Source organism: Callithrix jacchus, chromosome 8 (genome assembly GCF_049354715.1).
Source record: "Callithrix jacchus isolate 240 chromosome 8, calJac240_pri, whole genome shotgun sequence".
In the NCBI taxonomy this organism is placed as follows: Eukaryota; Metazoa; Chordata; class Mammalia; order Primates; family Cebidae; genus Callithrix; species Callithrix jacchus.
In genome coordinates this window covers 115,687,171-115,714,523 of record NC_133509.1, presented here as the reverse complement: position 1 = coordinate 115,714,523, position 27,353 = coordinate 115,687,171, and the positions used below count along the sequence as shown (strand labels likewise).

The following is a 27,353-nucleotide window of genomic DNA, read 5'->3' as shown; positions in this document are numbered from 1 at the left end:
ACAAATTATCCTTCCAAAATATTCCAAAAAGCATCCAATTTTTTATAGGCTTTCAGACATAGAGTGACTGTAGTAATGGGTTTTACACTTCTTCCCCTAGAGAAAGGCTAATTCAATCCAAGTTTTGGGTGGAAAGTAAATCTAAAAGAAAAGAAATTCTATTAATTTTTAAAGAGTCAACTGTTTTTTCTTTGTGGGACTCTTCATTAGTAACTTCTGTTGTTTTGTTGCCATAAACCTGGGGGAAAAAATGAAATGCTTAAGAATATAGCACTCAAGAAACATACTCAAGAAACCACCCAGGGATGTGGTAAAGATAAAATTTATTCTTTGCTTTATAGTTCTGAGAGACTGTGGAAGAATGTAAAATGTTTTCAAAAAAGGAATAATTCCATTTAGTCTTGATTCCTGAAATATTGCTGATGAGATTTTCAGTCATTATATGTAGAGAGAGTAACAGTGCTATGGAATAGATGAGAAAATCAATATGTAATAAATGAGTTTCAGAAATGTCCTGGACAATGTTGATGTTATTTTTAATTACATTTTTCTTTTTCAAGTCACTGTACTTGTTACTTATTCCACTTTAGTTATGGCATGTAAGTGTTTGACAGTGAAATACAGACATACAATAAATCACTATAATTATGAAACAATTAGGAAAGTGTCTGAATTAAAGATGTATCATTCTCATAGGCCAGTTTTTTGATAACTCAAGAGTTCAAGTAAATAGATTAGCTCTGCACTGCACTTATTTTAGTTTCTCTCTTTCCACAAGACTTGGTCTGAGTATTCATTCAGTTTTAGAGTGTGAAGAGGATGGGCTTTGGATCAAGACAGGTGGAGGTTCACATTGGAAGTCATTGCAAATTTCTAATACATGACCTTGGATAAGTTAGTAAACTCTTTTGTCTCTAAGAATTCATGTCCCCAATTATTATTATTAATATTATTATTATTATTATTTGAGACAGAGTTTTGCTCTTATTGCCCAGGCTGGAGTGGAATGGCACGGTCTTGGCTCACCTCAACCTCCACCTCCTAGGTTCAAGCGAATCTCCTGCCTCAGCCTCCTGAGTAGCTGGGATTACAGACATGTACCACCATGTCCAGCTATTTTGTATTTTTGGTAGAGACAGGGTTTCTCCATGTTGGTCAGGCTGGTCTCGAACTCCCAATCCCAGGTGATCTGCTTGCTTCGGCCTCCCAGAGGGCTGGGATTACAGGCGTGAGCCACTGCTCTAGGCCCATGTCCTCAATTGTAAATTCACTCATTGAGAAGATAAAGTCAGATAAGATATAGAAGGTGCATATATATATATTTGAGATGGAGTCTCACTCTGTCACCAGGCTAACGTTCAGTGGTGTGATCTTGGCTCACTGCACTTTGCCTTACAGGCTCGAGCAATTCTCCTGCCTCAGCCTCCCGAGTAGCTGGGATTTTTACAGGAACCCACCACCATACCTGGCTAATTTTTGTATTTTTAGTAGAGATGGAATTTCACCATGTTGGCCAGGATGGTCTTGATCTCCTGACCTCGTGATCCACCCCTTTGACTTCCCAAAGTGCTGGGATTACAGGGTGAGCCACGGCACCCAGCCAGAAGGTACATATTATAGTGTCACATATCTTGCACTTAGTAGATACTCAATGTTGCCTATCATCATTTTGTAGTGCCTATTTTTTTGTAATATGTTCATAAATACATATGGCTTCTCTTTCTTTATATTTTTAAAGACAAATGCCTGTTATAGTGCTCTTATAATAGACCTTGAAGCCTATTTATTGATAGTGACATCTTGATATTCAGTAACAGTGATGGATTGTGTTCTCTGTGCCAGACACTATGCGGAATACTCACCATTTGTTAAATGGTTAAGGCTATCTTCTTAAACATGAAGCTATAGATAAACCTGTCAAGCAAATAATAACATATGAACATTACTTGTACTTATATCCAGTTATCTTTTATTTTGATATTAAACATGAATATCTTAGGCCACAGATTTAATTGGCATGTATGACATACATGAATGAAAAAGAAAATAATTAAAGTATATTCTAAGCAATGACAAATGGATGTTTGCAAATATTCAGCAACACAGTAGAGAGTTGGAAGAGGAGGGAAATACGGTGAACTAGGGTGATTAGGGAAAATTTCATTGAAGAGGCAGGGAGGACATGAGGATTGGGTGAGATTTAGATAGAGAGAAAGGTGGATGATGGAAAACTGGATATAAGAATACAATATTCGCTGGGCTTATTGGCTCTCGCCTGTAATCCCAGAACTTTGGGAGGCCAAGGCAGGTGGATCATGAGGTCAAGAGTTCGAGACCAGCCTGGCCAACATGATGAAACCCCGTCTCTACTAAGAATATAAAAATTAGTCAGATGTGGTGGTGTGTGCCTGTAATCCCAGCTACTCTAGAGGCTGAGGCAGGAGAATCACTTGAACTCGGGAGTCAGAGGTTGCAGTGAGCCAAGATCTCGCCACCGCAATCCAGCCTGGGCAACAGGCTGAAAAATAAAAGAATACAATATTCATGTATGTGGTATGTGGTAGGCACTCAATGTGCTTTCAGCATTTGTCTGAATGAGTTACAGTATTCCTGACAAAGAAGCAGTGTGCACACAGCTCGGAAGGTATGAAAGTTTTTGAGAAAAGGAATAGACATCTCTTTGTAGAGGGACAGGATATTTTTAAACAGGCAAATTTGAGAAAGAGGTCTTCAAAAATATTATTTGTAGCACAGAGTTCAACGAAAGTATGAACTAAGAAAAAACTTTTGTATTTGCAATTATAAAAGTCATTGCCAACTTTGAATACAGTTATACTTTAGTAATAAGACAAAGCCAGATGCAAGGGATTTTATAAATGAATTGGCATGAAGGAGGTCAAGGCAGCTAGTGTAGATGACCTATGATTGTAGCATTTTGTTATTATTTTGAAATACAAAGCATTGTTTGTGTGAAGTCATGTCAGTGAGTTTCTGTCTTGATACCACTGTTGAGACAAAATGTCCCTTTTAGTGTTAAAGAAGGATAAGTGAGAGAACGAATTGTTTCTATGTAATCACATATAACATTTTATGAAATACATTATGTAGAAAAAGACTGAGGAAAAGAAACAAACAAAAATGAAGTAAACTGACTTTAATTGAAGGTGATTGCCATATGGAAGTCCATAGAATCAGCCTCCACAGATCCTAGCAATGATAGCGCTTGATAGTTGATCTTTTTGTCAAAGTATTATTGCTAATACAGAAACTAATGACTACATACATAAAGAGTCATATAAATGAATGGTGGTTTGGAGCTGATTGTGTACTTAGGGCAAACTTTTGTTTTTTTAATCCTTAAATTGTGTGACTAAACTTTTGGATGCTGTGGTGAAGAATTTCATTTATATATGTTTATGTCAGAGAAAAAATGTGTTTCTGATAGACTCTTTTCTCTTTTATAGGTTTTTTCATCTGGTCCTGATATACATTATGACCCACATCGCTGGTTAGCAGAAAGCAAGGTAATTAATCTTTGAATCCTAAAGTTATTATAATATTTATGATCTTTAAGCTATCCTATTTGGTTTAGCTATTTATTTTGTAGTGTAACTAAGCATATGGGGCTGTAATACTTAGTTGTAAGTAAAGAGATCACTGCAGTTCATTTACACAACCTCCATGTTTTGTATTTTAACATCTAAAAGTTAACTTAAATATATAGGCATAGAATTAGAGAATGAAGGAAAATAAAACTGTAGAAATATTAAGAACCAGATTATAGATATAGGTGAACACAGAAGGAACACAGAAGAAGGAAGAGCTAATTCTGTTGTTTATGCTGGGAGAAAGGTATGATGCTGCCAGCATGTCATAGACAGCTTCTAGAAAAAAAGCAATATTTAAACTGGGTTTTACAAAAATATCGAGTTCTCCAGTTAGCTAGTTATGGGTAGAACAGTGGCATGAAGATGAGAATATTTGAGTAAAATCACATATAATGCCCTGAGATTGGTGAGTAAGACATGGATGGGAGATGATAGAAAGATAAGATTTACCTTTGAAGGCCAACTGTGCATTAGAGAAGCCTACTAAAACAAAGCATTCTTAACAAGAAAATAAAAGTATAGTGATTGAACATTAGAATTTTGTTCTACTGCTTTACCAACAGTGAACCTTTGCATTTCTAGCCATTTTTGATAGAAACAAATGCAAATTTATGTTTATGCCACCTGAATAGGCAATTTAGAATATACATGTTTTGCTGTCTCAGAATGTTTTGGCCAGAAACTTTGGTTGTGCATTGATATTGCATTTCTCTTTTTTCTTTTTCTCAACTTCACAATTCTGACAACAAGAGCAATGTACTTAGAATTTTTTTCAAGTTAAAATCTTTATCATTTCTGAACAGAAAGCTTTCACTGCTGTAGTTCAGTTAAATTATGAGAGCCAGAGATGACTTAATCATAGCTCTTTAATTTGGGAGCTAGTGAGTAGTTTTCCCTTATCATTTAATGGGATTGAACTTCTGATCAGACCAGTTCTAATACTGCATGAGACAACTATTCCTTCTACAGTGTAAACAGGTTGTGATAAAAAATACCATGCTGACCAACTGTCTAAGGGGGAATTGAATCTATTTGCTAGAAAGATGGCTTAGGTTATTGATGGGTTACAATACTGTAATTCCCATGAACTATGACTGGACAGCTCTATAAGTATTGAAGATAAGATCTGAAATCAGAAGACAAAAAGCTATATGGAAAGTAGAATTGCTCTTCAGATAGTCCATTCTGACGTCTTGCAGTATTAGAAGGACCTCTGAGGGCATTCAGTAATTGTTTTCATAAATCTGCCAAATGAATTTGTTCTGTTAGCGTTAATTCTAGAAAACAAAGATTGGGTGAAGATTGCATCACAGCTGCCTTGTTGGCACTGGTGGCATAATAAAAATATGAAGTCCAACTAAGAGTTGGACTATACTTACAGGTAAAATAGCTACTGAATGGTAATAATAAGAAATTATGGGAAGGAAGAGGGTTGAGATGGTCTGTATTAGTCAGGGTTCTCTGGAGGGACAGAATGAATGGAATAGATATATTTATAAAGGGGAGTTTATTAAGTATTTCTTCACATGATCACAGGGTCACACAATAGGCCATCTGCAGGCTGAGGAGCAAGGAGAGCCAGTCCAAGTTACAAAACTGAAGAACTTGGAGTCTGATGTTCGAGGGGAGGAAGGATCCAGCATGGGAGAAAGATGTAGGCTGGGAGGCTCAACCAGTCTCTCTTTTTACATTTTTCCTGCCTGCTTATATTTTAGTCATGCTGGCGGCTGATTATCTTATGCCCACCCAGATTAAGGGTGGGTCTGCCTTTCCCAGCCCACTGACTCAAATGTTAATCTCCTTTGGCAGCATCCTCACAGACACACCCACAATCAATACTTTGTATCTTTCAATCTAATCAATTTGGCACTCAGTGTTAATCATCACATGGTTATTAAGGAATGCCAGGTAAGCAGTTTCCACGGATTAGGGATATGTTTTTGTAATAAGTTCTGAGAAGGCATTGTAAGGCCAAATTTTCTTCAGCTTAATGGAATTTACTGAGCAACTACTATGTCTCAGATGCTGTTACATGCCATGGGCATTAAAAATGAACAAGATACGGTCCTGGGCTTTAGGAAAGACAGACACATGTACAGATAATTTCAGTCTTGTAAGTCAGAGCTATAATTAGAAGTGTGCACAAGCTGCCATGGAGGCGGATGTCCCAGACGAATACTGACACCAGCCAGGTCAAGAGCAAAGAACAAGCATGCAAAGACCAAAGTTCTAGGAAAGGCTTGGTAGAGAAGCAGTTTGATGAATGCAGAAAAGCTGACATGATTTGGAAATCATAATATATGAACGTATGACATAGAGAATGTCTATGGAGGATGGGGCTCCAGGCAGAGGGCTTAGGTTCCTCCAGTAGAGCATTGTTTGTCATTTTGAGGATCCTGGATTCAGATCTACATTGCATGGAGAATCACAAAGGAGTTTTGAACAACAGAGTGTCATGCTTATATTTATGTTTTGGAAGCATCATTTTGGTAGAGGTGAAAGGTAGTTTGGAGTTGGGAAGACTGGAGGCAGCAAGACCAGCTAAGAAGGATTTGCCATATAGTAAGACAGGGTGAGAGTCTGAATTGTTCAAACATTCAAAGGAAAGGACTGATTGTAGTAATTTTGTTGACAGCATGCACATGATGAGAGATGTTATATTCCAGGGTGTTGGAGAAAGAGATTTCCAGGACTTTCTAGCCAAAGTAGAAGACTCTAGTCAGGGATTAGTATCTGAATAAATGAACATGCAAATTCCCAGACAGGCAAATTCATAGCAGTATTGAAAGAGTTTCCACCAGAAAGATGGATTGTCAGAAATTTCTCTTTGGACAGGAAGGCCCCAAGAGAAGCAAGGACAAATGCAACATCACAGTTTTTGTTCAAGAAATGAGAAGCAGCAAAGATATTCACATTGAGATAGTAGGGACAACATGTCAATCTAGAGCAGGCCGGCACTCTCAGATGGGACCCAGAGACTAGAGAGAATCACTGTTGAGCCCGCATGTTAAATTACTGTTTTGCCATAGAGAATAAAGAGAAGCTGGTGTTAGATATGGGATCCTGAGTGCACTGTTGTTCATGAAACACATTTAATTGCAGGATCCAGTATTATTTATTCCCTTGAGGGACAAAAAGGTGAATTTATATACTTTCTTGATGGTATAAAGATGTAGTTTTTTTTTTTTTTTCTTGGCCTTTGACCCATTGTACTGGAATTCCCCATTTGCTTCTGTTTCGTTAGTCTGTAAATGTTACTAGGGAAGATCTGTGCTTATCCTGTTCCTCATTACATCTTTAGCACTTATCACAATGCCTGGCTAAATGTTCATTAATTTTTTTAAAGAGTAATTATATTAGGCATGCTGCATTTTCCCAGTGGAGGCACTTCCTCAACTTAAATATTATAGAAAAATAAATAACAAGCAGATGAGATTTCAGTGAATATGTTAATTCCCAAGTACTGGTTTTATTTGATCATAGCTATAAACTTGGAGATTAGATGGGTAAGAAATATACTTTCAAATTTAGAGAGATGGTTTTTTTTTTTATATTGTCTTGTTTGATATCACCCCAAGAGTCGCACTTTTTATAGTATAATGTATTCTAGGCACTAACAACTTTTTGCTTTTTCATACTGTCCAACTGACACAGCTTTAGAGATCATGTAATTTGACCGCCTCATTTTGTAGGCCGAAGTAACTGAGGCCCAAGATGTTTTTAGTTTTACCTAAGGACATAAAGCTAATTAGTTACTGAGGAGAGCTTAGACTTCAGGTCTTGGAACTCTGTTTCATCATTTCTCTTCCTTGGTTGTGTAATCCACACTTGAGTATAAACCTTATGTCTTTTTATTGATGTGGATTTTTTAAAACATTGTGTGAGAAGTCTTAGGCCTAGTGTATTTAATTCTTGTTAATAGATGTGGATAAATATCTAACATTTTATCCTTCTGATATAGAAAGGAGAATGTTATACTAAGTATCTTGGCTGATTTGTTGGAAATACAGATTATTTACATGGAATATTTTCAGTTAATTGAACAGAAGTATGTGTACTACTGTGGATATTATTTAACTTTTTTCTTGTTCTATATGTATAACAGTAAAAAAGTGGAGAAAGTGTTACTGAAAAAATTACATATTTTTAGGTTGACTTGTATTTGAATTTTGCATTTCTAATTTAATTCTTCTTTTGGTGGCTGACCACATTCTAAAAAATTGCCATCCTCTTTACCTCTGGTTCTTATAAAAACATTTTCTTTCAAAATCTTGTCTAGAGCTTTGGCAAAAGAAGCATAGTAATTAAAAGTGCAAAATTCTAAGTCCTAATATTATTGCTATCTTTATAAGCTGTAATCTATTTAAATTTTCTCTTGTCCTTAATTTTTAGCTTTGAGTCATTTCCTAGTGGCTTTAGTATATTATTACCCTAGGACTCAGTAGAGGATTCTCACAGATTAAAAAGATCATTTTGGTAGTTTTACTAGACACTTACTAATATTCCCATCTAATTGCAAGCTGTCAATACAAAGGTTAAAAAACGCCATAATCTGGGTACAGTGGCTCACGTCAGTAATCCCTGCACTTTGGGAGGCTGAGATGGGCAGGTCACCTGAGGTCTGGAGTTTGAGACCAGCCTGACCAACATGGCGCAACTCCATCTCAACTGAAAATACAAAAATTAGCCTGGCTTGGTAGTGGGAACCTGTAATCCCAGCAACTTGGGAGGCTGAGTAGGACACTCACTTGAACCCGGGAGGCAAAGTTTGTAGTGAGCCGAGATCACGCTATTGTACTTCATTCAGCCTGGGCAGCAAAGCGATACTCCGTCTCAAAAAAAAGGGCTGTATTTACAAATTCATTCTATATCTTGGTTTTTTAAGCAATGCTTGTTGATGTAGTTAAATAAATGAACCTATTATGTAATCTTTAAAATACTCCTGTGAGTGGTTAATAGAATGGTTTTTGCTCTGAAGAATAGGCTTGTCACCTAATTATTATTTGGAATTGATAAAGTTATTTCTATATTGTGTTCCAAGCTGCTTCCTCAGGATACTTAATGAAGATACTGGGTATTTATCAAACAAACACAAATTCTCATAATTGATTATGGATTGATTAAATTTCCATAATTTGATATTTTATTTTATAGAATTAATAATATAGTCTGCATACATAAAAAGTATCTAACTATAGCCTATTAGTTGCAGAATTAATAATATATTCTGCAATTCATAAAAAATATATATAGCCTATTTTTAATTTTGTTTGACAATGGAATAAAGGCTTCATAGGAGTAGCCTGAAGCCATAGGTCATGTTATATTAATCTGTTCCAGCTGCCATAACGAAATACCACACAATGAATGACTTAATCAGTAATTTATTTTCTCACAGTTCTGGAGGCTGGAAGTTCAAGATCAGCATGCCAGGTTTGGTTTCTGGCGAGACCTCCCTTCCTGGCTCATAGATAGCCAGCTTCTCTTTGTTTGCTCATGTGACCTTTCTTCTGTGACACTAGAAGAGAAAGAGTTCTGCTATCTCTTCTTCTTGTAAGGACAGGATCCTTCTTAGATAGAGTCCACTCTTACGACCTTATTTAACCTTAATTATCTCCCTAATGACCAAATACAGTCTCCAAATACAGTCACACTTGGGGTTAGAACTTCAACATATGATGTCTGAGGGGACAGAATTGAATCCATAACACATATAAAACCTGACTAATCCCTTGTTAGGGATTTTTGTTGTTGTTTTGCTTTTTCCCTAGAACCATTAGTATTCCTGTTAGGACAAAACAGACTGGTTGCTTCTCCACTACCATCGCTTAGCAGTAGCAGTGACCATAGGTAGTAAACAAAGGTGAAAGACTGGGGTGGAGTCAGTGGAAAAGCATTGGGGAAAAGAAAATGTGAAGTGATTTTTTTAAATTTGCAGTTAAATCACTGGTTAAGAAAAGATTACTGAAGGATTGTGCTGAGACCCATTTTATTTGGACACATAGGTTATTAAAAATTGAATTGGTAGCAAACATATGAAAAATTAGACAATTGCATAAATACAGTATGGAATTTTTATGTGGGAAACATCAAAAGATCTGATAAAAGTGGAGTTTTATTCTCATGTGGCAGAAAACAGTTGGAGATGAGAAAAACCATGGACCTGACCACGTAGTCCCCTGAATTCTTGACATTCTTTGACATAGTCCCCTGCATTCTTTATTGATTTCCAACATGGGGGAAAAGTGTTGCATTTTATCAGTATGCTCGCACTGTTACTTTTCTTAGAGTAGATTTAAGAGAAACAGATACATTTCCATGATGTTTTGTATCCACTTCTTTCATTGATATTTTCTACCTTGCACTTGTACTATTCACATTTGCCATTTGTGATGCATACCAGCCAGATTAAATCCTACTATGTTGTCTAGTAGTGACTTGTTCCTGGAACAGGTGATCTTCCAATTGACAGGAGGTTGAAAAATGTCTTCTTTTTTTACTTGTCTCACAAGGCCTCTTGTAGAGTCGGTGGTCAGCTGTAAACCTCATATCTTTTATCAGTCCATGTTCATTTTGCTATTTTTAAAAATGTATTTCTTCGTGTTTCTCTTTTAAATTTTATCCTATGCTTACGTATTTCTTTTGTTTGCCAAAATTGCTTACTTTTTATCTGTTAAAAGTTGATACTTTGATATAGGCATACAATGTGTAATGATCACATCAGGGTAAATAAGTTCTGTCTCACCTTAGGCACTTATTTCTTACCATGTGTTGCAAACAGTCCAATTATATTCTTTTAATTATTTAAAAATGCATGATAAATTATTGTTCATTGTAATAACCTTGTTGTGCTATGAAATCCTAGATATTACTCATTCTATCTAACTATGTGTTTGTACCCATTAACCATATGCACTGCCTCCCTCTCCCACCACCCTTCCCAGTCTCTGGTAACCATCATTCTACTTTCTATCTCAATGAGTTCAATTGTTTTAATCTTTAGTTCCCAGAAATGAGTGAGACATGTGAAGTTTGTCTTACTTTGCCCGGCTTATTTCACTTCACGTAGTGTCTCAAGTTCCATAAACATTGTTGAAAATGATGGGATATCACTGGTTTTCATGGCTGAATAGTACTCCATTGTGCATATGCACCACGTTGTCTTTATCCATTTGTCTGTTGATGGATAGTTAAGTTGCTTCCAAACCTTGGCCATTGTGATTAGTGCCACAACAAATGTGACAGTGCAGACATCTCTTTGTTATCCTGATTTCCTTTGTTTTGGATATATACCTAACAGTGGGAATTGCTGGATCCTATGGTAGCTCTATTTTTAGTTTTTCGAGGAACCTCCGTACTGTTCTCTGTAGCACTTGGATTACCAAGCAGAGTCTTTTTTTCTCTTCCAGACTTTCCCCCAAAACAAACATGGTGTTTCTCTCAGTATTGAGCTGCCTGGAGCTGGAGAAGGTTTGAAACAAGTATCTCTGTGTCTGCAACCACTGGGACTATGCTGGGTCAGACCTGAAGCCAGCACAGTACTGAATCTCTCGCAAGGCTTATGGCAGCTATTGCCTGACTACGCCTGATGTTTATTCAAGGTTCGAGGGCTCTTTAGTCAGGAAATGGTCAATCCAGCCACGCTTGTATGTTTCCCTTCTGGGTGACATGATTTTTTCTGGCCTAGGGTAAGTTTAGAAATGCTATCTGGGAGCTAGGGCATGGAGTGAGGAACTTTAGGAGTCTACTTGGTGCTTTATTTTACTGTGGCTTGAGTTGGTACCCATGTAGCAAGACAAAGTCCTTTTTACTCTTTCCTCATTTTTGGTCAAGCAGAAGGTGTATCTCTTTGTGGCCACCATGGCTAAGAGTGCTTAGGGTTACACCTAAAGCCTGTCTCACAGTTTTGTAAGTTAGAAACTTGGCCGTTGTGGGTTATATTCTTGAACATTACTGATTACTTTCCCTACTTTAACCATAACATGTGAGGAACTATCATATCTCAAAAATGTGCAGTTTGGTTCTTCCCTTTGCATTTTCACTTGTTTGGCATATTACAACGATCTCTTGATTTCCAGCCTTCAGTGTTTCCTACTCTACGTAGAAAACTCTTTCTAAAGAACGGCCCAATTCGCTGCCTTGATTGTCATAGGGGGATGGTGGTATACCATCTCAGATTTTTCCTGTATTCTTCCTTAATGTTTCAGTAGAAAGTTATAATAGAAAGTACTTATTTTATCTGGCAAAGACTTGACCCTGTTTCCTGCTTTTCTGTCTTATGGAAGCTTTTTATTGTTTTGTATTTGCATGGATGTTTCAGAGGAATATTGAGAGGTAAAGTATGCTTTGTTAAATTTCTGCAATCATAATTGGAAGTATGTAGCCCAATTTAATTTGGGAACTTCCTGTGTTTAGCCAATGACATCCAGACAAGACAGAGACCTAGAGATTGCATAGCAGGCACTAAAGCCAGGTCTCATTTATTCATAAAGGTATAATTTTAGCTTTGTTTTTCTATATTGACTTACTTTCTACCCTTCCTTTTTTTTTGTTTAAATAACAGCTTAATTGAGGTATAGTTCATATACCATTCATCCATTTAGAATGCACCATTTAATGCTTCTTAGTATATCTATAGAATTGTGCAGTCATTACCACGCTGGATTTTACAACACTTTCATCACCTCAAGTAGAAAACCAGAACCCCTTAGCTGTTACCTACAAATCCAACCACCAGTTCTAGTCCACCACTTTCTAGTCCATTGCCGAGCCAAGGTCACAATGATTTACGCCTGTGTTTTCTTTTAATAATCTTATAGTTTCAGCTCTTAACATTTAGGTCTATGATCCTTTTTGGGTTAGGTTTTATATATGGTATGAAGCAGGGGTATAAATGAATTCTTTTGCATTTGTGTATTTAGTTGTCATAGGACCATTTGTTTGTAAGACTATTCTTTCCCACATTAAATTGTTTTGGCACTGTGGTTGAAAACCAATTGACATTTATATATGAGTTTATTTCTAGACTTCCAATTCTGTTTCATCAATCTGTATATCAGTCCTTTTGCCAATACCATACCATCTTGATTACTGTAGCTTTGTAGTAAGCTTTGGAATGGATAAGCATGAATCCTCCAACTGCGTTCTTTTCCAGATCTTTTTTGGGCTATTTTCATTCCCCTGCCTGTCCATATGAAACATAGGATCAACTCATCAATTTCTTTAAAGAAGCCAGATGGGATTCTGAAAGGGATCCCGATACCAATGCATGTGGGGTGTATTCCTATCTTAATAATATTCTCTTTTGATCCATGTACCTAGGATATCTTCCCACTTAGTCTTCAGTTTTATAAAAAGCATTTTATAGTTTTTAGAATATAAGTTTTGCAGTTTTATATTTGTAACTAAATATTTTTTTGATGCTATATAAGCCTGTTACCTGCAAATAGAGATATGTTCACTTCTTCCTTTTCAATCTACATATTTTTATTTCCTTTTATTTTTTGTATAATTGCCTTTTCTTAACCCTTGATAGAAGTGGTGAGAGCTGATATCCTTTTCTTGTTTCTGATCTTAGAGCAAAAGCATTCAGAGTTTTACTGTTAAGTATGGTAATAGTTGTGGGTTTTCCGTAGATATTTTAAAAATCATATTAAGCAGTTTTTTCTATTTGCAGTTTTTTGAGTGTCTTTATTATGAAGGAATGTTTAATGTTATTATATTCTTTTTCTGTATTTGTTGATATAATCATATGGCATTTGTCCCTAATTCTATTAGTATGGTATAGTACATTAACGATTTTCCTATCTTAAACCTTGCATTCTTGGGATAACTTCCACTCGATCATTGTATTAGTTTGTTCTCACACTTCTGTAAAGAACTACCTGAGACTGGGTAACTTATAAAGAAAAGAGGTTTTATTGACTCACAGTTCCATAGCCTGTGCTTGGCTGGGGAGGCCTCAGGAACCTTACAATCCTGGTGGAAGGGTGAATGGGAAGCAGGCACATCTTGTCTTCACACGGAGACGAGAGAGAGAGAGAGAGAGAGAGAGAGAGAGAGAGAGAGAGAGAGAGAGCAAAGGGGTTTGCTACACACCTTTAAACCACCAGATGTCCTGAGAACTCACTCACAATCATGAGAACAGCAAGGGCGAAACTGCCCCCATGATCCAGTCACTTCCTACTGGGTCCCTACCCCAACATTGGAAATTACAATTCGACATGATATTTGGGTGGAGACACCGAGCCAAACCATATCAATCATGATGTTCATTTTATAGGTTGCTGGATTCTGTTTCCTAGTATTTTGTTGAGGATTTTAAAAGATCTGTATCCATCAGGCGTATTCATAAGTACAGCTTTATTATAAGTGGCCTGGAGAAATGGTAGTTGAGACTCCAGTATTCTCAGCCTACTGTGCCTGGGGTGGAGTAACCATCCTATCAGACATTGCGGGAGGGAGGGATTCTCAACATCTTGCTGCACTTGCTGGGAATTTAGCTTCTGCAAATCAGAGCTGCAAGACTGAAAAATCCTGATGATCTGCCCATCCAGCATGCTATCATGTACCTTGACTGTTTTCTTGGCAGAGTTTTTCTAGAATGAGGAGTGGAGCTTTTGTCATACTGAGGGTAGGAAGGAGGGAGTCATTTATGTCTCAAATGCCACTTTAATGAGGTTAAATAGAGTTTATTGAATAAATGTTTCTTCATTTGCTGTGTGGCCATAGGACAATATTTAGAAATGTTAGTTTTTTAAACAATTATTTTTAGCACTTACAGCTATTTCACTAGGGACCAGTTCCACAGAATTCTATATACCATCATTCCAGAAGAGGAACTGTTATGACGGCCCCCTTTTGTTTTTGATGAGAGTTTATATTTATAATTATGATGCAGGTTTTATGTTCAAAGGCATGATTTTCCTTAAGACAGTATATTTCACATAAAATACATTGCTTACATTTCAGTGATTTTTGATCTATGTCACAGAGGCACTGTCTGGGCCTTCTGACTGAATGGGCTGTGTTTCTTCTTTGCTGCTGGGGTGTTTGAAAGTTTGTGTATTGGTGGAGTCCTAGTCTATGGGCCATATCCCAGTTGTACTGAATCATAGGCTAAGCTATTTGATCACAGCCTCTTCTAATAGATTATGGATTGTCCTAAGAAGCTCCTAGACTTCTAGAGGACTAAAAACTTCCTGCTTATGGATGAGTGAGTGCTACTTAGAAAAACTATCCCTTAGCTAAAGTTTTCCATCTCATCTCCTGCTTCTCTCATTTTGCTTCTTATTGGGATGAAGACTATCTAGATTGTTTAAAATCAGCTAGAAATTGGAGGGTAGCCTGACTTAGGAACATCCTGAGGCTTGACTGAAATACTGCTGTACTGAAGGTGGAAGAAGTATTTATTTGCCCATTCTTGTTCTAAATATCTGAATACTAAAGGTAAGTGAGGGCTGGGTGTGGTCACTCACACCAGTAATCCCAGCACTTTGAAAGGCTGAGATGGGTGGATTTCCTGAGCTTAGGAGTTTGAGGCCAGCCTGGGCAACATGGCAAAACCCCAACTCTACAAAAAATACAAAAAACAGTTAGACATGGTGGCAGGCACCTGTAGTTCCAGCTGCTGAGGAGGCTGATCAGGAGGATTGCTTGAGCCCGGGAGGTCAAGGCTACAGTGAGCCAAAATCCTGCCACTGAGCTCCATCCTGGGCAACAAAGTGAGATTATATCTCAAAAAAAAAAAAAAAAAAGAGAGAGAGAGAGAGATAAAGAAAAAGATAGGTGAGAAGATAGGTGAGATTAGAGTCTGTGGAGAAGAGTTGCCGAAATTCACTTTCCTTGTATCTTAGATGTGTAAACATTAACTCTGTATCTTCTAGTCCATAAGGAATCTCTCCTCTTACCTAATTAGCTAGATCAATGGGAATAAGCATTTTCAGAAGTCATGCTAGGAATGTTATCTTTTAAAAGATTTTCTGAAGTAATACTTCTTTTATAAAAAGTCTGTAGTTCTATTCCGGTCTATTCTGGGATGTATTTGATTTTTAAATTCCTATACTATGCCCTATGTATCAAATCACAGGATTACCTATAATATTATTGAAGGTCTAATAGGCCAAATTTGGTCTTTATAAGGATGACACCAAATATTTTATAAAAATCTCTGAATATTATGGCTTAATTTCTGAACCGACTTTTAATTGATATAAACCATTATGCAAATTAAACCCGAGTATTTAAAAATTTTGCAAAACTTTGGTAATTATCTATATTTGTTCAAATTATCATGATGTTACTCATTTTTTCCCTTATGTTTTGAAATGCCACACTTTTCTGAATTTCTTTAACCATTAGATATAAATGTCATTTTTTAGACTAAACTTCAATGGCTTTGTGAGGAACTGAAAGAAAGAGAAAACAAAGAGAAGAATCTGCGACACCAGCTGATGCTCTGCAGACAGCAACTCAGGAATTTGACTGAAAACAAGGAATCTGAGCTGCAGTGTCTGTTTCAACAAATAGAAAGGCAGGAGCAACTTCTGGATGAAATACATCGGGAGAAGAGAGGTGTGTTGTTCTTTCATTTTTCTTTGTCTATGTCTATGGAATCCTAATCCTGGGGTTGGAAAAAACCTACTTCCACTGCATCCAGTTTGGACTGTGTCCAAGCCCATCTCCTTTGCTTGTCTTTGTCTCCTTATCTTTCTTCATTTCTGGGACTAGAAGAGAAAACTCTTCAGCCACAGCATTCCTCCTGAGTATGTGATACTTGCATTGGCTAGCTGTGTGCAGGAATTAACTGATAAGACGTACTGCTTCAGTCCTAGTAAAATGCTGAAGTTTACATTTACTTCAGTAAAATACTCCTTAGATTATTCAATAAATATTTTGTGCCTATTTTCAAGTATGCACTATTCTAGGTACAGAGAATATATCAGTGAATAAAGCAGGAAAAAACAAAACAAACCTCCCTCCTCTTGTTCAGCTTATGGGGTGGAGACATAAAACAAATGTTAGAAATAAGGAAATTATATAATATATTAGAAGGTTGTAATCACGATGGTTGAAACAGTAGCGTAAGGGAAGGAGAGTTTAGGAAAACGAAAACAGGGCTTAATGTGTAGGCAGAATCTAACTTTAAAATTGGACATGAGACGTGGAGGACTACTTTCATTTCTGTTATACTGGGGATGCTTCATTATGGGGAGAAGTAGAAAACAATTCTGTGTATCTTTTGTTGTGTTGGCCTTAGCCTATTGCTTTATTGGTGAATTTTATTTAAGAACTGAGGCTTAATAGTGTGTCTCATTAAGAAAATCTAAATATTAACATTTAGTAATCCCTTCTAAAATATATTTTTTTGGTTTTTCCTTTTAGTAATCTGAATTATTTTTCCCACATGTACTACTTAGAAATTGTTCTTGTACTGTAGTGATTCTCAAGTTTTTAGTATCAGGACCACTTTGCTTTCAAGTTTTTGAGGCCCCAAAGGGTTTTTTTTTTTTTTTTTGAGACGGAGTTTCGCTCTTGTTACCCAGGCTGGAGTGCAATGGCGCGATCTCAGCTCACCACAACCTCCGCCTCCTGGGTTCAGGCAATTCTCCTGCCTCAGCCTCCTGAGTAGCTGGGATTACAGGCACACGCCACAGTGCCCACCTAATTTTTTGTATTTTTAGTAGAGACAGGGTTTCACCATATTGACCAGGATGGTCTTGATCTTTTGACCTCGTGATCCACCTGCCTCAGCCTCCCAAAGTGCTGGGATTACAGGCGTGAGCCACCCAAAGAGTTTTTATTAATGTGCATTATCTGTATCAATATTTACCATATTAAAATTAAAACTGAGAATTAAAAAATATTCATTACATATTAACATAAACATTAATAAAAATTATTTTCCAAGTCAAAAAACAGAAGAGTGGTGATATATTGCATTTTTGCCAAAAATTTTAATTTCAAAGTCAATATTTTTTAAATTGCTGGCTTAAAATAAGAGAAGTCACATTCTCAAATTTGCTTCTGCATTTAATCTGTTGTTATAATACATGTCACTTAAGCTCTGGAGAAACTTTATTTACATTCATGAGAAATTGTGTTTTAAAAAGGCAAATAATTAAGGCTGAAGCAGGCGGATCACCTGAGGTTGGGAGTTTGAGACCAGCCTGGCCAATATGGTGAGACCTCATCTCTACTAAATATACAAAAACTTAGCCAGATGTGGTGGTGGGTGCCTATAATCCCTGCTACTCAGGAGACTGAGGCAGAAGAATAGCTTGAACCCTGGAGGCGGAGTTTTCAGTGAGCTGAGATCATGCCACAGCACTCCAGCCTGGGAGAAATAGAGTGAGACTTCCTCTTAAAAAAAAAGTGCAAATAATTAATTCAGAGGCTGAAGCAGAAGAATAGCTTAAGAATAAGAGTTTGGGTAGATCCAGCACGGTGGCTCATGCGTGTAAACCTAGCACTTTGGGAGGCCAAGGCAGGTGGATCACGAGATTGGGAGTTTGAGACCGATCTGGCCAAGGTGGTAAAACACTGTCTCTACTAAAAATACAAAAATTAGCCAGGTGTGGTGACAGGCACCTGTAATACCAGATACTCAGAAGGCTGAGGGAGGAGAATTGCTTGAACCTGGGAGGTGGAGGTTGCAGTGAGCCAAGACTGCGCCACTGTATTCTATCCTGGGCAAGAGTGAGACTCTAAAAACAACCAAAACAAAACAAAAAAATGGAGTTTGAAGTTTAAGGCAGTAGTGTGCTATAATTGTGCCTGTGAAAAGCCACTGCACTCCAGCCTCAATATCACAGCAAGACAAAAGGACAAATAATATCTTATTATTATTATTTAAAGGTCTTGAATGGTTCCCAGAATGCTTTAGAAGGTAAGACTGTAATGTTCATAATCTCTCAAGGTGATTGCTTTTATATCTATGTTTATAATTTAATGTTAATTTTTTCTCACTTTTTATCCACAGAGCATTTTAATTCCTTTTACAATTTCAAATCAGCTTGTCAGTTTTTTAGAAAGAACATACTGGTGTTTTGATAGGATAGTGTGAGATGTATACATTAATTTGAGGTGAAAGAACATCTTAGTAATGAGTCTTCTAGTCCATGAACCTGGATCTATCCATTTATTTAGGTCATCTTTTCTTTTCTCATAAATATTTTGTAGTTTTCAGCAAACAGCGCTCTCTTTAAAGGTGTGTTTCTATTTTTGTGATTTCTAATGGTATAATAAATGGCATTTTAAAATTCTAAATTTTAGCATTTATTTTTGGTACAGAGGAATATAATTGATTTTTTGGTGTATTAACCAACTGTTTTTGCAACATTTCTAAGACCATTAGTTAGTTCTAGTAGCATTTTGTTGTTGGTGGTGGTTCCTTAGCATTTAGTATTTTATTCAAACATGATTACATTATCTGTAAATGAAGACATTTTTGCTTCTTCCTTTTTTTCTTGATTCTTGGCTTAAGTGGTTGAGACCTCCAGAAAATATTAAACTGACCTTGCATTCTGGGGATAAAATATGCTTTGTATTTTTTCACTTACATGTGGCTGGATTTGGTTTATTAATTGTTTGTTAAGAATCTTTGCATCTCTGTTCATAAGGAATATTGGTCTGTAGCTTTTTATCGTGTCTTTATCCGACTTACATGTTATTCTAATAGTCACCTCATCAAATAAGCTAATTTGATCTTTTTCTTTTATATTTTGGGAGGATTTGGATAAAGTTTCTTTTTAAAATATGTGGTAGAATTTGTCAATGAAGACACCTGGGTTGGTGGTTTTCATTTGGGGAAGATTTTAAATTTCAAATTCAAATTATTTAATAAATATAGGGCCATTCAGAATTTCTAGTTTTTCTTGAGCCAATTTTATGAATGTGTGCTTTTCAGGGTATTTCGTCAATTTCATCTAAGTTGTTGAATTTATTTGCATAAAATTGTTCATAATATCCCCCTTTTTAATCCTTTTAATTTTCAAAGATCTGTATTGATGCTTTCTATTGTATTACTATTATTGTAATTTGTTTTTTCTCTTCCATTTTTTGTAAGCCTTACTGAGGGCTTTATTAATTTTATTATTATTTTCAAAGAAATAGCTTTCAGATTTTTAATATTTTTCTGTTTGTCTTTTATTTTTTATTTGTCTCTCCTGTTATTTGTGATTTTTTTCTTTTACTTCCTTTGTATATCATTTGCTCTTTTTCTTGCTTCTTAAGTTGGAGTCTTTATTTTACCTTTATATCCTAAATAGGTATTTAAAGTCATACATTTTTATTTTAGTAATGCGTTAGGTACATTCCACAAATTTTGCTATGTTATGTTTTCATTATTACTTACTTTGAATTCAAAAATATTTCTCTTATTTGTTCTTTGACCCATGGGTGCGCGCGCGCGTGCGCGCACGCGTGTGTGTGTGTGTGTGTGTGTGTGTGTGTACTGCTTAATTTCCAAATATGTAGAGCATTTTCTAGATATATTTTATTATGGGTTTCTGACCTAATGTCTTTGTAGTCATAGAATGTTCTCTCCATGATTTTGATTCTTTGAAATTTACTGAGACTCATTTATGGTCAGAAGTCTGTTCTATCTATGAATTTTACATATGCACTTGGAAAATAAACTATGTTCTGCATTTATTATGAAATGTTTTATAAATGTCCTCTGCCAAATTGTTTCACTATGAAATTTTTCATTAAACATTTAAATATCACTGTCACTTTTTTGGTCATTTTCTATTTTTTTCCTTTTTTTTTTCTTCATGTATTTTGGAACTCTGTTGTTAAATTATTAGTATTGATTATGGGAATGTGTCCAGTTAGAGGCCTATTGATATGTTCTCTATAAAAGGAAAAGAGGGACTGAAAAAGGACCTTGATAGTGGAATTGGAAAACAGGCAACAAATGCAAAAGTCATTGTGGAGGACCAGCTCAAGGTCCTCAACAAGCATGGAAGGAAGAGAGAGGACTCACAGGAGATTCAAAGGTCTCAATGGTTTTGCCATTGTGAGAAAGAGGAAAGTCAGGAAGTAGTTGATTTGGTGGGAGAAGGGAAGGGTATACATTTTTTACCTAATTCTTAAAATCAAAATGTAAAAAAAAAAAAAAGTATTATAAAAGCCCAAACTTTTGTCACAAGAGATATGTTAATCTTTTGCCTGGTGTGTGAAAAGTATTAATACTGCTTGGTGGATTTGGACATAATGAACACTTTAATCTGCCACCAAGCTAATGTTGTTAAAGTTGAGGACTTATAAACAAGTTAATTACTAGAAGTATAAGCAACATGTTCTTGGTAAAAAGAGTTTTTATTACTTCTGCTGGGGTCCCTGTGGGGACATTTTTGTAGGGCATGTCATTTTATTTGGATATTAAAAACGAAGCAGGATTTCCATAAGGAAAAAGAGGAGAAAGATTTTCTGCAGAATTTATCTGCATAGTGATTTAAACTTTATCTATCTATCTGTCTATCTATCTATCTATCTATCTATCTATCTATCTATCTATCTATCTATCTATCTATTTTTTTGAGATGGAGTTTCACTTTTGTTACCCAGGCTGGAGTGCAATGGTGCGATCTCGGCTCACTGCAACCTTCGCCTCCTGGGTTCAGGCAATTCTCCTGCCTCAGCCTCCCGAGTAGCTGGGATTACAGGCACGCACCACCATGCCCAGCTAATTTTTTGTATCTTTAGTGGAGACGGGGTTTCACCATTTTGACCAGGATGGTCTCGATCTCTTGACCTTGTGATCCACCCATCTCGGCCTCCCAAAGTGCTGGGATTATAGGCTTGCGCCACCGCGCCCAGCCAACTTTATTTTTTTTTCAATGATACACATAGAGAACGTAAAAGGTAACAAAACAAGTGATTAAGTTTAGATATTTGTGACACATCAAAGTTAAATTGTTAATACAAATTTATATTTGCTTCTCTTTGCCGTCTTAGAAACTTATTTATTAAGTAGAAATAAGTTAACCTATCTATAAATGAAATATGACAGATAAACTTTCTATTTGCTAGAATTAATGCCATCTCACAGTTAATTTGTCTGATTTAGTGTCATAGTAAGTGACTCTTGCCAGGTTAACTGTGCCCTGGGACAAGGAGTTTCTGCCACTGAATGCTGTTATAGTCATAGATTCGAGTGGGTCATATACTTTCTGGGTATTCTGGGCCTCTAAGTCTGGAAATTTGGAATTTGGAAATTCCTGTAGGAGAGGAAATTTATTAAAAGGTTAATGTCAAGAAGCTCTTAGAAGTTTAGTGACTATTCACTGAGAAATTCTTCATTGTTATAAGGGGCAACAAAGACAAGAGTAAATAGGTGTAAACTTCAGCTGGGAAGATTTAGTTATAATGTAAGAACATGTTGCAAGTATCAGGTTTACTAAAACCTGAGATTTATGTGTAAGTTGCAAGGAATTTTTCAAAAGTTTTCAGTAGGAGGGCCATTTCTATAGTATAGTTGTATTCTTGCTATACAAAATACTAGTGAATATGAACAAATATAGAAAGTAATTTTCTTATTTATTCCTGAAACCGAAGTGGGGACTCTTTTTTTAAACAAGTGACTGATCTTGCTTTCTAGGCACTGGATGGTTGTGGTTTTGGCTATTATGTGTACATAGTGTTCCTTCTTGGAATAATTAGAAATTGACATGGCCTGAAATTCCTTGACCTTAAAGATGAAATTGACATGGCCTGAAATTCCTTGACCTTAAAGAGTTACTTATTATTTCCAGTTCGGAGTAGATACTATACTCTTTTGGCTTTGTTGTATTAGGTGGATGGGATCTTCACCAATTCCTCACTGCCCTCATGCTGTAAGTACAATGTATAGAAAGTAGCCATTCCCAGTAGCATGTACTGTACCAAGGCTTCCTGAATCTGTCCCTTACTGTCATGTGTCATTTGTTAGAATGCACATCTAAGAGTGAAATAAGCCATTTCAAAGTTTCTTTGTTAGGGAGTTATCTTATCTGAATAGTTATAAAAGGGAAAGTGCTACAGGTAAAGGGATGGAGAAGAAAGAAAATGGTCTTCCACCTCTTCATAAAATAATGCCTTTGCAGCAGAGAACTAATGCCCAGATTGTTTTTAGTTAGCACCTGTGTCTTAGCCAAGAAGCAGGAATTGAAAGAAATAGGCATCATTTCTCTCTCTACATATAGGTATAGAGCTGAATCTCTCTCTGTACATGTGTGTATGTATTTGTATGTATACATTTCACCAGTTTTAAGTTTCACCCTAGTAATGGTTGTGGGTGTGAAGGTATCCTGCCCAAAGATACCTTATTTCTTGCCTCAGTGAATCTTTGACAGGCACACATTTGAGAAATGTGTTTTGTTATATGTATCACCTTGCATAGAGTTTCTCTGAAGACAGTGATTTGTTAATGTTTTGCCAAATGCTATATCTCCAGTGCCTAGAAAGAGCCTGGTGCACAGTATACATGTCAAATATTGTTGCATAACTGAATGAATGAGTGAATTAATGAAAGAACACTAGAGGAACACAGTTAATAGGGTGCCATAATATTAATATTTAGTGAAAAAAATTACTGTTTCTAAAGAAAGCAAAGTTTCCCCCCAAAGTTTAGATTTAGAAAGAGAGAGATTATATCTCGTCATTGGCCCAAATTTATTTTTCCCTATTTTGAAATTTACTTGGATACTGATTAAACTCTGCAGAACCAAAATACAAATCAGCAAATATTTGGCAGAAGCTGATTCAGTAATTTGATTAGAGTGATTTATGTGTTGTTTATGACACTCTGGAATTTGGTAACAGTATTTGTCTTTTCTAATATTTCAGTTATGTGTTACATTTTACAGTAGCAACATTTAAAGGATTTGTATTTTATTCATTTCATGACAGTATTCGCTAAGAGCTTCCTGATTCATTTAGGGACACAATAACATTGTTAGTATTAATTCTAGCCATATTTTGTACTATAATTTAACTCTCTGTATAACACGTGAAAACAATTCAAAATACCTAAATATAAAAAAATTAAAACTTTGCATGTGTTTTAAATAGTCTCAGTCATTAAGAGTAGAATGACTATAACTTTGAGAGTATAATTCTGTATGTTCTACTGATCATAGAAAAGCTTAAGCCTGATTATAAATGTTGAGTGGAAGGGGCCGTTAGTGAGACAGGCTGAACAGGTGGAAGTTTAACTTGTATAGCAGGATTCCAGAAGATATGAGTGGATAAGGGCAAAAGTAAAGGTAGAGAAGTGAATCTTGGAATAAGGCCAAAAGTTAGGGGTTTCTTTTTTCAGGATCCTTTTAGTATTTTGAAGACACTGGTATATTTGGCAGATTCACATATCACAACACTTTTTGTAGTGGTTTTCTTATTTGGACTGTTAGTTTCTCAGCATCTATAATTGGGTCTAATTGATCTTGGCTTATATAAGCTCACAGAAAGGGTAAACATATACATAGACTAGAAGTAGGCAGTAGAGGAAAGATACATTATCTCCTTATCCCTTGTATATTCTCAAAGAAAGGATGGTATTTGGAGAAAAGGAGAGAAGGTATGAGAATTAGCCACTGGATGTGCAATGTAAAACTTTGGTGACCTGTGTTGGTAGAAGTCTTAGGATTGTTTTGAGCTAGATTGCCAAATCTGTGTTTTCAGCAAGGTGCTTCCAAAGCATAAAGCTTGTCATGTGATGGATAGCCAAAGCATTAGAGCCACATTAGTGACAAATCTGGCACACTATGCACTGATTATTCTGGCTGTATACATGGCTGTAAGCATGAGTTATTTTACTATGTTAAGAGATGCAGTAGACTCCCCTTATGTGTGGGGATGTGTTCTTAAGCACTCTAGTGGATGCCTGAAGCTGCAGGTAGTACCAAACCCTACATGCACCATTTTTTCTTATACATACATACCTATGATAAAGCTTAATTTATAAATTAGAAACAAGAAAATGTTAACAATAATTAATAAAATATAACAATTATAACAGTATAGTATGATACAAGTTACGTGAATGTGATCTCTTTCTCTGTCGCTAGGTGTCTTATTATACTGTACTTACCTATTTTCTGACTGCAGTTGACAGCCAGTGATTGAAACCAAATTGAAACTGTGGATAAGCGGGGAGACTAATGTATGACTTAGATTTTTTTCTTTCAGTACTGTAAAATTGCTGAACTATTTAAGAAGTTGACTCTAAAAAACATTCTGCACTTCAAAAAATTCACTTCTACCTGTTTTATCTTTAGCTATCAATGGTGTTCTCAACTTTTTAATGGAATATTCCTTTAGATTCATCATTCCCAGTGTTCTGAGAAACTTTTCAGCTGATTTTTCTGCTTTTCCCTGTTCATCCTCTGAATTTCTATGCTACTTCTACAGATGGTGGTTAATTGCTGAACAGAGGGTAATTTCTTATAATTTACCTGTGAGACAGAAATAACGGGGGGATTGTCGAACTGTAGATGTCTTTTCTAACACATAGTTTAGACAGGATTGCATATTTTATGTTGTGGTTATACATTATTTATATATTGGTTTATTTTTCTAGTTACCCTGTCACACATTCATCTACTACTTATTCTGCAAATCATTTCACACAGTTTTTCAGATTTGTCTTATGGAAGAAATAATTTACAATCATGATACTCATAGAAGTGTGCTTTAGTCCAAAAACAGGGAGAAGCAATTTTTTCTATTCTGAATTGGAGTGTAATATTTAAACAGTCTGAGGTAATTTAGGGGATGATTTCTAAATGTAATATCATTAATTTATTTGGACTCTGGTTAATTTTTAAAAATTGGATTTAGCATCTGATTGATTGATTGAGATGGGGTCTCGCTCTGTCTCCCAGGCTGGAGTGCAGTGGCACCCTCATGGCTCACTGCAGCCTTGACCTCTCGGGCTCAAGCAGTCCTCCCATCTTAGACTCCTGAGAATCTGGGATTACAGACGCATGCCATAGGCCTGGCTAATGTTTGTATTTTTTAATTTTTTATAGAGATGAGATCTTGCTAGATGACCCAGGCTGGTCTCAAATTCCTGGAATCAAATAATCCTAGACCTTGTTTTCCTGAGTCACTGGGTTTACAGGCATGAATCAGTGCACCCGGCCTTAGCATCTTATTTTTACATTGTGACCAGCTTATTCAGAAGTTCAATGGTGTAGATCATTAAAAATAATTAAAATAGCAATTATTTTAATTGATAAATTGAGAACATATTGAAACTCATCAGTTATTTAACATGAACTTACCCCTTCTTCTGTTTTTTTGCTCTCTTTATAATTGTTTTTTAAAAATTATGCCCACTATTAGAGTGAAATCAAAAAATTTTAAAGAATATGTTTTATTCTTAGTCTCTTCTGCTTGTAGATATTTCATTACAGTAATGTTGTTTCTCATATGTCTTCTGTTAATAACCGAAATCCAGCCTAGTCCAGCAGGGATTGAAATTAAACTGCAGGGCTAAGTATTTCTAGGACCAGAATTAAATTAATGATCTTCCTAGGGCTGCTGATATACAGATCTGTGCAGGTGTCAACTTTGATTGAATGCAAAATCAACATTCATGTCTTTAGTCAGTAAATGGGCAATGGAAAGTTATGATTCATTTTTCTTTAGTTAACTGTAAATGTCTCTGAGTTCTCCCTCTTTTCACTCTTGTGTAATGGGCCTAAAAGGTAACAAAATTCTATTGGATGAACTAAATTTTAGAGGTAAAGATTTTCAACATTTCCAGTAATATAGTCAGTGGACAGTTGGCAACAGGCCAGTATTGATTGGGGAGTTTAAATATTTAAAGTTTATATTTTTCCTCCTCCAAAACATTGGGGAGAGAAAAAGAGAGAGAGAGAAAGAGAATTCTGAAATATATTCTGGAAAATTCAGAAATGTTAAATGTATTATGTGATTCCTTAGATTTTCTGGTTTCGCCATCTTATAGATTATTTGTGTGAATTTCTGCTGTTGCATAGTTCAGAAAAGCTGTTCTTCCTTAAACCTGAATCATGAGCACACTCATGAGGGAGACGAATAAGACAAAGCTGCCTGTGCTAAAATAGATTTGACGTGAGCTTTTAGGTTACTAAGTAGCTTTCATTAAATTCAGAGCACATATTTGCTGTATTTTGTTTCTTTTAAGCTTGTATTAGAGCTACCTTAAAACAAATGCAGACAGAAACTCTGTATATTTTGACTATTTATTATTACAAAAATGAATTTCTGGGAGAGAATTTCTGCTTTGGTGGTATATTGTGATGAGTACTATCTGTCTTTTCTACAGTGTTGTGTACAAAATTATAATAATGCCTGCCTATTCCCTCCCTCCCCTGCCAAAAGGTGTCCACAACCTAATCACCCCCAGAACCTGTGAATATGTTACCTTATGTGACAAAGGGATGGATTTTATAGCTGTGAATAAATTAAAGGTCCTGGAGATGAGCTTATCCTATATTATCTGCTGCCCAATGTGATTACATGGTCCTTAAAAGTGAAAGAGGGAAACAGAAAGATTCAATATGAGAAAGACTCAACTGAAGACTGCTTATTGAAGATTAAAGAGGGGGACGATGAACCAAGGGATATGAGCAGCTTCTAGATACTGGAAAAGACAAGGAAATAGATTCTTCCCTAGAGTCTCCAGAAAGGAAGGTAGTCTTGCTAACACTTGATTTAGCCTAGTAAGACCTGTATTGAACTTCTAACCTTCTAACCTAGAACTGTAACATAGTA

General features: G+C 36.1%; 1 protein-coding gene across 13 annotated transcripts in view; it reads left to right on the top strand.

Annotated features, from left to right (window-relative positions):
- The window catches only part of CEP128 (centrosomal protein 128), a 449,218-nt gene that overhangs the window by 196,254 nt on the left and 225,611 nt on the right, over positions 1–27,353 (top strand). For all 13 annotated transcript variants that reach the window (XR_013521735.1, XM_078336006.1, XM_035261203.3 and 10 more), the window contains 2 exons: positions 3,465–3,524; positions 15,989–16,181. Coding sequence is in view for 12 of the 13 variants with exons in the window: in XM_078336006.1 (XP_078192132.1) it covers positions 3,465–3,524; positions 15,989–16,181 (253 nt within the window). In the remaining variant the exon portion in view is untranslated. The remainder of the gene's footprint in view (positions 1–3,464; positions 3,525–15,988; positions 16,182–27,353) is intronic.